The 10446-nt window shown below is 40.5% G+C and overlaps 2 protein-coding genes across 2 annotated transcripts in view; one reads left to right on the top strand and one right to left on the bottom strand.

Moving 5' to 3' along the window:
* LOC136243054 (radial spoke head 10 homolog B-like) overlaps positions 1-10082 on the bottom strand; it is a 13213-nt gene extending 3131 nt beyond the window's left edge. The window contains exons 1-14 of the mRNA XM_066034571.1: positions 9896-10082; positions 9660-9732; positions 9534-9605; positions 9421-9479; positions 8286-8400; positions 7849-7940; positions 1997-2111; positions 1897-1947; positions 1417-1493; positions 1208-1368; positions 1051-1157; positions 793-915; positions 370-566; positions 5-13 (exon numbers count right to left, since the gene is read on the bottom strand). Of these exons, the coding sequence (XP_065890643.1) occupies positions 5-13; positions 370-566; positions 793-915; positions 1051-1157; positions 1208-1368; positions 1417-1493; positions 1897-1947; positions 1997-2111; positions 7849-7940; positions 8286-8400; positions 9421-9479; positions 9534-9605; positions 9660-9732; positions 9896-10026 (1382 nt within the window). The 5' untranslated portion in view covers positions 10027-10082. The remainder of the gene's footprint in view (positions 1-4; positions 14-369; positions 567-792; positions 916-1050; positions 1158-1207; positions 1369-1416; positions 1494-1896; positions 1948-1996; positions 2112-7848; positions 7941-8285; positions 8401-9420; positions 9480-9533; positions 9606-9659; positions 9733-9895) is intronic.
* The window catches only part of LOC136243061 (diphosphoinositol polyphosphate phosphohydrolase 2-like), a 1928-nt gene continuing 1516 nt past the window's right edge, over positions 10035-10446 (top strand). Inside the window, exon 1 of the mRNA XM_066034578.1 lies at positions 10035-10236. Coding sequence (XP_065890650.1) covers positions 10147-10236 — 90 coding nt within the window. The 5' untranslated portion in view covers positions 10035-10146. The remainder of the gene's footprint in view (positions 10237-10446) is intronic.

Below are 10446 nucleotides of genomic sequence, written 5' to 3'. Positions count from 1 at the left end.
ACCGACGTCACCACTAATGATGATACAAATGTGGTTTTTCACATAAACACATGTGAATACTGTATAACACACAACACCAACACTGCAACTATTGCTGCCCAGCAAACCAGCACTGGAATGCTCAGGTACTTGAGCCTTGTGCAGGCAAATTCTCCTGGGGCAGGGCTAGTAACCCGCAGAAGGACACACACACACACACACACACACACACACACACACACACACACACACACACACACACACACACACACACACACACATTGTGACTCACACACACATTGTGACTCACACATGTGCACACATACGCATGCGTATAAGAATGCACACACAGACACTAGTCACAGTACACAGGTACACCACTATACTCACCCTATACTATCCCAGAACAGAGACTGACTAATTGACACTAACAGTTGCAGAAACTCTCTCATAAGATAAGTAGAGTTGGGGTCATGATGAGACAGGCAAGAGGTGGGGCTACCATCCTGCAACACCAGCAAATCATCCACTTCAATCAGATTACAGCCAATTTGACACAACTGACAATCCTTCAGCAACTGCCACAACTAATCAGGAAAATGACAAAGTAATAAAACAAAGAAATTTTCTTGTGGTCTACAATATTCTACAGCCAGCAAAGTTTAAGAGATAAATGGGTGAAATAACTTATGGCACATATTTCGCAAAGAGAATTCAGCACACTATATGCTTCTATCTTGTAAACGTAAAGCAAGAAAAATTTCTAGACTTCTGCATTAACTCATGGCTTGTACAATCCATACCATACCATACCTGCATACGAGTGAGAGTTTTCTGACTGTAAGGAGTAGCACTGTCACAAGGTAGTCCTAGGTTAGAGTAGTAATGATAGATCTTCTTTAACTGACTAATGTAGCAAAGGATGATACTATAGACCTGTAAGATGGCTGAGATCAGTGAGTGGATCAAAAAGTGAATGAAATGAATAACATGTAAATGAATGGCATTGCATTCACAATTTCACATATGATTAAAAGGCAAAATCAACAGATCAACAACATGACAATATACCTGTTGGAACTCTTCCTCAACAGCTAAACCTTCAGGTAAGAGTGACTGAATATATTTGATGAATATTGCAGTACTTGAGCCACACCCACTGTCACTTCCTCCAGCACCTTCACATGACATCACATGATGTACTATAATGTCATATTACATCATATACCTGAAGTAATCTTGCTGATGGGTGTGATTGGTCGATCACGTCCCTCTTCAATTAGCTGATCATCACGGAATAGTCCCTCTGTCACCGTACCACTCTGGGATATATACCGACCTCTGCCATGTTTCTTGTTATGGTGCCACTCCCCTTCATACACTGCACCACTAGTAAACACAGTAACAAGCTAGCAGTCCCTACATTCGTTACCTCACCTTGCGTAGTAGAAACTGCCCATCCCATGCTTCAGCCCATGACTCCAGTTACCAACATAATGATTACACAGAGGATACTACAAGATCATATATATGATTAACTCATGATTTACTGTACAGTGTGGAAATTTAGTGGTCGAGTTTGTTGAATAAATAGACTAAACTCTCTTGCAAAACTTAGTTTTTTTAACCTCTATGCATTTCCAGTTCAAGGTTCAAGTGTATGTTCTATTCTGAGTGATCAAAAAGAGCTCTGCATGAGTTTAATCAGTTTGCTAATCAAAAAGGCTTTTGTGACCGTACAGAAAAAACAGTGTTTTTGTTATTCAGGTTTGGATAATTGAAACACTAGTGAAAAAATTTTGAGATGTATGAAAGACTTGGTATACCTGTAATTCATTAAGATAAAAAATCGGAATTAGTGCGAACAAATATTTATTTTTTGATATTTCTGGTACTACAGTATACACATCACATCACCTGTGAATTATCAGTTTGTTCCATAAACCAAATGTGTTCTCCATGACCTTCCTATATAACATGTATATACTACTACACTAGAATATCTAGTAGTGCTTACCTGTATTCCACACTTCCACTGGCCAGTATACTGTTCATTAGTGTTGTACCAGTACATGGTACCATGTCCATGTCTCTTGTCGTCACACCACTCTCCCTCGTAAACATTGCCAGAGCTGCAGTGGAAAGAAATGTATGACACAACTATCAGAGGTGTAGTGTATTATCATACAGTACGATAGTACTGTATATTAGGGACATCGAAGGTGTGGGGGCGATCCGTGATATAATATAACCCAAAAACCTGCCACGATTTTTCCTCACAACGACATGACAGTATTGGTTGGGTAAAACCAAGCCCAAAAGTGTCTTCAGATCGACCCGAAATGTTTGCATCAAGTTGCTACAGAATTTAGAAAAAAAAATTCAACAGAATTTTCTACTGCCTGCCTGCCTGCCTGACGCCTTCAGTCAAGCGTAGTGGAAAAGTAGCTACAGCTACAGCCCTAATTTTTTCGCAGAAACGTTTCTAGTTCGCTTAAGAAAAAACCTTTGGTATATTTGTGGCATATTGTATACTTGTATGATGTGAAATAATAAGAATCAGTTAGTCTCGTGAGTACCACATGGTGTGAGAAGTGCTTGATGTCTCTGTCATTTTAGCGAAGTTAACGCTGTGCTATTTGTTCATTTTCTCTTGAAACTGTTATGCAACGGCTTGGCAGGCAGCTTGTGCAAACCACCGGACCCAGTTTTTTTTGATGGAAACGCCGCATGAAATTGGCAGGAATTTGAAGAACAATTAAAGTGGTTTATCGAGGGATCCGAATGTGGCGAGAAATCTGATGCGGTGAAGATTGGCATTATGCTCACTCATGCTGGCAAGTACGCTAGAGAAATTTATAAAACACTTCAGTGGGCGGAAGACGGAGATAAAATGAAATTCGACAAAGTCCAAAAGGCGTTTCGTGATTATTGCCAGCCACGGAAGAATGTCCTGTATGAACGTATAATCTTAAAGAGTGTTTACTGCGTGAGGCCGACATCTCTTTAGGCAAAATTGTCGTATTAGCCCAGAGGACGGAATCTTCACAACGACACATAAGAGAAATGATTGACAGTGGATCCAACAACAAATCAACTGACACGGTGCAAGTGTCTTGTGGTCAATGTGGACGTAAACACAAGCCTAGAGAGTGTCCAGCCTATGGCCAACGATGCTCCATATGTAACAAGTATAATCATTTTGCTCGTGTCTGCTGCAGCAGAAATCAGACTCCTCCATCTAGACCAAAGACCACTCCTCAAACAAAGTCAAAAAAGAAATTACATGCTATAGTTGAAAGTCAGAAATCAACTGATACTGAAGACTCAGATGGTGAGCCATTACTAGTCACTGACGCACTTAAAGTTCACGGAATCTCAGAATCCATGTGGCTCTCAACAATCAGTGTCCTTGGAAATAAGATCACATTCAAGCTGGACACGGGTGCAGAAGCTAGTGTACTTCCACTGAAGGTATTTAACTGTCTGAGAGATAAGCCTATGCTTTCTAACACAACAACAAAACTATCTGCTTATGGAGGCTCTTTACTCGCACCAATTGGCACATGTGTCCTTGAATGTAGAGGGAAGTTTGCTACTTCTGCTGTTAGATTTTTTGTTTTCTCTAAAGAAGTTCAACCCATATTAGGGCTCAAGGACTGTACTAGTTTAGGTCTGGTTCAGAGGGTACATACCATTCAGGTCCCTGATTTGTCGAAGGAGACGATTCAAGTCGAATTTCCAGACATATTCAAGGGCCTTGGAAATATTGGAAAATATCGCATTACCCTAAAAGAGAATGCCATCCCAGTAATACACCAAGCTAGAAGAGTACCACATTTGCTACGTGACAAGTTAAAGCGTTCCCTTGATGCCAACTTGAAATGTGGTGTGCTGCAGAAAGTTGATGAGCCCACCGACTGGGTGCACAACTTGGTTATTGTAGAAAAGAAGAATGGGACACTCCGCCTTTGCCTTGATCCCCGAGATCTCAATAAAGTGATCAAAAGAGAGCATTACAGAATACCTACTGCACAGGAAATATCAAGCAAACTTGCTGGAAAAAAGGTCTTCTCTACATTTGACCTGAAAGATGGGTACTGGCAGGTTGAACTTGACAATTACAGTTCAATGTTATGCACCTTCAGCACTCCTTTTGGTCGCTATCGCTTCACTCGTATGCCATTTGGCTTAGCATCAGCCAGCGAAGTGTTTCAGAAGAAAAATGAAGCTGCTTTTGATGGGATTGATGGTGTTCACATTGTGGCGGATGATATTATTATTGCTGCAGCCAATGTAGAAGAACATGACATGATCCTCCGACAGGTTTTAGCCAGGGTTCGAGATCGCAATGTGAAGTTCAACTTCGACAAACTTCAGTTACGTGTCAACTCAGTCAAATACTTGGGCACCATTGTTAGTGATGAAGGAATTAAGCCAGACCCTGCTAAGGTCAGTGCCATTGTGAACATGCCAGTGCCTACTGACAAAGCTGCTCTACGACGGCTGCTTGGGATGGTAAATTTCCTTGCCAGTCACATCCCTAATCTGGCAACAATCACAGCACCTCTTCGGGCTCTACTCAAGTTGGACACTCATTTTCTGTGGACCCATGAACACAACAGTGCATTTGAGAAGCTGAAGGCTCTCCTTTCTGACTCGCCCATACTTCAATACTTTGATCCTACCGTACGAAGTGTAATTCAAGCAGATGCCAGCCAACACAGGCTTGGGGCGTGCCTTTTACAAAGGGGCCAACCAATTGCTTATGCTTCACGGCGTCTAAGTGACACCGAGTGCAACTATGCACAAATCGAAAAAGAATTGTTGGCCATTGTTTTCGCTTGCAACAAGTTCCACCATTACATATATGGTTTTCCCACAGATGTACAGTCTGACCACAAGCCACTTGAGCAAATTGTCCACAAGCCTCTTGGTCAAGTGTCACCGAGACTCCAACGCATGCTGCTAAAGTTACAGAGGTACACATTTAATATCAAGTTCACTAGAGGCAAGGACATGCATATTGCTGATGCACTCTCACGGGCCTACTTGGATGTCATTGAAGATCATGACTCTGAAGAGATGGAATTGGCAGTACACACACTGACTGAAAACTTGCCTGTATCGGACTCCAGGAAGGCTGAATTTAGATCAGCTACTGAATCAGATGTGTCATTACAACATGTCAAGAAGCTCACAAATGAAGGGCGGCCTACAAACCTCAACAATGTTCCAGAATCAGCAAGACCCTTTTGGAAGGTACGTGATGAGTTACATATTACTGATGGTCTTATTTTTGCAGGAGAAAGGCTGGTAGTCCCTCAGGTCATGAACAAAGTTGCACTCCAAGTCATACATGAGGGTCACATGGGAATTGAGAAATGCAAACAACGAGCCAGATCATGTTTGTATTGGCCTTCAATGAATACTGACATTGAAACTCTTGTCAATTGCTGTGAAGTATGCAACAAGTTTGCCTCAACAATCCGCAAGGAACCAATGATTCCTCATGAGGTTCCATCTCGCCCATGGGAGAAAGTAGGAGTGGATTATTTCACTGTCCACAGCAAAGACTTCCTGCTCATAGTTGACTATTACTCTAAGTACCCGGAGGTCATCTCAATGCCTTCCAAGACTGCGGCAGCAACAATCAAAGCTATGCAAGTGACATTCTCAAGACATAGGATACCTAACACTGTAATTGCAGACAACATGCCATTCAACAGTTCAGAGTTTTGAAAGTTTGCTAAACAATGGCATTTCACTATTATTACCACTAGCCCCAATTACCCTCAATCAAACGGCTTAATTGAACGCAATGTCCAGACTATCAAAAGACTGTATAAGAAGGCAATAGAGGGTAACACCAGCATTGATCTTGCATTACTAGAGTACAGAAACACTCCCATCTCTGGGATGGACCTTTCTCCAGCACAGCTGCTCATGAGCAGAAGATTACGATCCACTCTACCGATGACGCACTCTCTGTTAACACCAACAATCAACAAAGGTGTTCCTAAGCAGTTAAAGGATCGACAAGAGAAGCAGCAAGTGTATTATAACAGAGGTGCAAGACCTTTGCCACCATTATCAGAAGGAGACACTGTTCAATATAGGACTGCCAATACATGGCGACCAGCTGTTGTAATCAGCAGATGCTCAGAAGCCCCTAGATCATACTTCATAAAAAATGAAAGCAATCGTACCATGCGTAGAAACTGTCGCCATCTAAGAAGGACCCCACAGAACACAATGCAACGTTCCTTTTATGACAATGATGACTGTGATACACATGATCATGACTGTGATGTTCATGAACGTCAACAAGTGATTGAACAACTACCAAGTAGTGAGGAACATCTGCCAACTGAAGGTCCATCACATATTTCCCGATATGGCAGACCCATCAACCCACCCCAGAGGTATATGGAGTCAGCAAATTAACACCCCAGAGGTATGTAGTCATTTAAGAACTTAACACTTCTTTATTTGATCTGTGTGATTTAGGCAGTCTGTAATTTACTTAATTATTATATTTGATTTGTGCAAATTAGGCAGCCACTGTAATTTACTTATTTGATGTTTTGTATTACATCTAGTAAGGGGAATGTGGCATATTGTATACTTGTATGATGTGAAATAATAAGAATCAGTTAGTCTCGTGAGTACCACAATATTGATAAGCATACAATGCTTGTGCTATTGTCATAACCTTTTATCCTTCTTTACCATGGCCATCAGTCAAGGTTCTACCGCTGAGTGTTAATAGACTACAGTATGGCTTCCATACCAGTGTATATTGCATCAAACTATTCGAATACACGTGGTCGTCGGTTGCACCAAATACACACGCGTACGTGACTCGTTGTTGATATCGATCAGAGAGAGCAACTCACGGCGAACTATATAGCAATGTGTAAGTCAATAAATATAGTTTATTTAGTAACAATGTTAAATCGAGTCAGGTCATCCAGGTCCTGCTTTACACCGGGTCTGACCCCACATGCTAAATTAAATGTTGACGTGTTACTACACGTCATAGCGTAGCTCTGCTTCTTTCGTGAGCCACACCCACTTACAGTCTGTAGACATATGGTAGCAACGTCCATTCATCAGTGTGTAGGTATGCACGAATCCATGTCCATTATTGTCTGCAGGCTTATGTAGAGCCATGCCCATTGATCAGTTGTTATTGTATGAGTCATAATCTAGTATAATAGTGCTGTGAGTAACTCAGCAGATATTTAGTGGTCATGAGCTTGCAAAAAAACTTCACAAACAAGTAGAAGAAAGTGACAGTAGGGATATTCACTTCTTATTGTTTTACAGTATTTGGACATTACGTACTACTCTGATCCAGCTTGTTTCAGTACTTTTTATTGCAGCATTATACGCTGTCTCTAATCCAATTTAAAATTCCAATTTTTTTCTTATACTTGTATATCTATAGGTGAGGAAGACATGGCTACTCTATTAGAGTCATGGGTGGTGATCTGACTGCTCTATTAGAGTATCTCAATAAAGTTTATTTACAACTTTATAGCCAGTGATGTAGATACCACTGAGCAGCCAATGAGCAGACAATGATCTGAACAGAAATAAGTACTACAGAAGTCACTTTACAAAAAAATATCTTAATCTATATCATAACAATACACGGCTGACTGATCTGTTAGAGCAGTCACAATTACTTGGTGTAAAATGATTACATTTAAGAAGAAAACTCTTGAATTGTATATTTGCAGGAAATTTTAAGAGACAAACACTCATATATTCTATCAGAGCAGTATGTGAATATGTGTGTGTATGGCATGTTTAGCTAGTGACTAGTGGGTAGTAGTGTGTATAATGGTAGTAGTACCTCACCTGTATCTACGATATCCCTGACCAAATCTCACATGATCCTTCCATTCTCCTTCATAGAAGGATGTTCCTTCTTCATCATATACAATCTTACCCTAAGTGAGGGTAGTGGTAATGTAACTGCTCTGTACTGAATAGCTAGTCAAGCAACTGTGATAGCTTGAATAAAATAATCAAGTTATGTTGCATTAAAAGTAGTAGGCACACGTGTACATATTGTCTATACAAGCTGTTGATACTTAGAGGCTCCACAGTACACTTGATCACAACTTAACAGAATTCACAATAACATTGAAAACCAGTACGGGACATTTCATACAAAAAAGAGTTCATAATATGAACTCTTGATACAAATTGCTACTGATTCTTTTCCCTTGGCACATATATTTACAAACCAATACAATTAAAATCTATTTGAACAGTAAATCATTCTTGCTTACCTTTCCATTCCTCTTCCCATTTTTCCATGAACCAGTATAGGTTACATGAGAGCCTGCACACTTGTAGCAGCCCCATCCATCTCTCAGTCCGTCCATCACCTGACCTATGTAGGAACTAGGTAGAAGAGAAAACACCTTGTGATCTCAACTATTAACCACAATGCTTTGGTATACGTCAACACCAAGTACACACATTCTAATATAGCATGTGAAACATAGATTGATGTCACATGTGTCCCAAAGATTTCACATCTTTCTTTCAGTCATCCTAATATAATTCATGAACCAAGCCCTGAATTATTCCTCGTGAACATAACAAAAATGGTTTCCAATATCAACACCATTCAGCATGTCTAGCATATCATAACACCAACGGCTATGATGAGTGCTCGGGGACAACTAGACTATGTGATCTAGTTAACTGGCTGGTATTAACTACACAAATGGTATTGATAATGTCAGGTCCTGTGGATGTGATAGCTCATTGACAAGCTAAAACGATGAGGGGATCACTCAATACATAATGGTCTATACCATATGACAACAGTTACATGCATAATAACATGATACATTAGAATACATTATCATTGATACTATAGTGAATTGGTTGAACTTTCTTTGAGCTAGTCATGTATAAGTACATGAAGAGATATAGGTACAGAAATATGCGACTACATTGAAACATCTACCAATGATAAACAATAGCACTAACAAGAGCTCCTTGACTTCCAAAAATGTACCAGTGTACAATAAACACTCCTCGAGTTGAACTTTTGTTTCAATAAAATGCACACAACAAGGGTATACAGTATACAACAAGGGTAGACAGGGTATACAGTACACAACAAGGGTATACAGTACACAACAAGGGTAGGCAGTACACAACAAGGGTATACGGTATACAACAAGGGTATACAGTATACAACAAGGGTAGACAGGGTATACAACAAGGGTGGTATACAGTATACAACAAGGGTAGACAGTACACAACAAGGGTATACAGTACACAACAAGGGTAGACAGGGTATACAGTATACAACAAGGGTATACAGTATACAACAAGGGTAGACAGGGTATACAGTACACAACAAGGGTATACAGTATACAACAAGGGTAGGCAGTACACAGAACACACCTTCCATCAGGCCACACATATGACCCATCACCAGTGATGTGACAGTTATTAAACTCTCCCTAAACAAAGAAACTGTTAGTGTTCACTCACGCCAGACACCACACACACACAACCTCGTATGATACTTTGTCAGTCCATTGGTAGTATCCTGTACCATGCATCACGTGACCCTCACCCATGGCACCCTAGGAGCAGTACACCAATCATGTGGTGTACATTATGCATAGCATTCAACATACTTTGTATTCTCCTTCATTCCTGAATTTTTCTTTACCAATTGTACTGCCATCAACAACTTGTTCTTCCTCACAACTGAAAATGGAATTAGTAGTAGTTTCCCAACAACGCCGTTAATATACGGGGTTCCGTATTATTTATTTATTTATTATCAACTTTTCCAAAGAAGGGTTCCACAAAAGGCTAGTAAGCCTGTACTAGGTGGTCCCCAACACCATACATACATATATTAACTCACCTTTCTATGATAACGTTAGAAAGCGGCGACGTTTTATCCAGAATATCAGTTAGACATATAGTTCCTCGCCTGTAAGATAATTTCCGCTCCTGGTCCAACTGCGATAGAATGGCTTTCAGTTTGTCGTCCATTGTTACTATAGTAACACCCTAGTGGTGTGCATTATTTAGGGTAAATGCAATGTCGCTTTGGCTGCGCTTATACTCAAAGTGATAACGCCCTGCGCGCAAAAGGGTATAGACTGTGAAACCATGGCAGCCCCCCGTCCTGGCACCTATGACAAGGATGGGTACCGGATACGAGGAAGTTGTGTTTGCTTCAGAAACGATTCCAAACAGGAGGTAACGTTCAACAGTATGATTTTTATCAGCCTAATTTAGCGCCCTTAAGCTTTGAAGCGCTTTTTTTTGTTTGTTTGGGCGCTTGAACAGTTATTGTGTTTACATGGCTTATCTTTTATGGTTACCTGTTAATCAGAATCAGAGGTACTTTGCCATCACTGTTGATGTCAGCATTTTTTAATATTGGTGTATTCTACCGTTATGATCCAC

This window comes from Dysidea avara, chromosome 13 (assembly GCF_963678975.1).
Source record: "Dysidea avara chromosome 13, odDysAvar1.4, whole genome shotgun sequence".
In the NCBI taxonomy this organism is placed as follows: Eukaryota; Metazoa; Porifera; class Demospongiae; order Dictyoceratida; family Dysideidae; genus Dysidea; species Dysidea avara.
The sequence above is the reverse complement of the archived record's forward strand: the minus strand, read 5'-3'. Positions and strand labels throughout refer to the sequence as shown.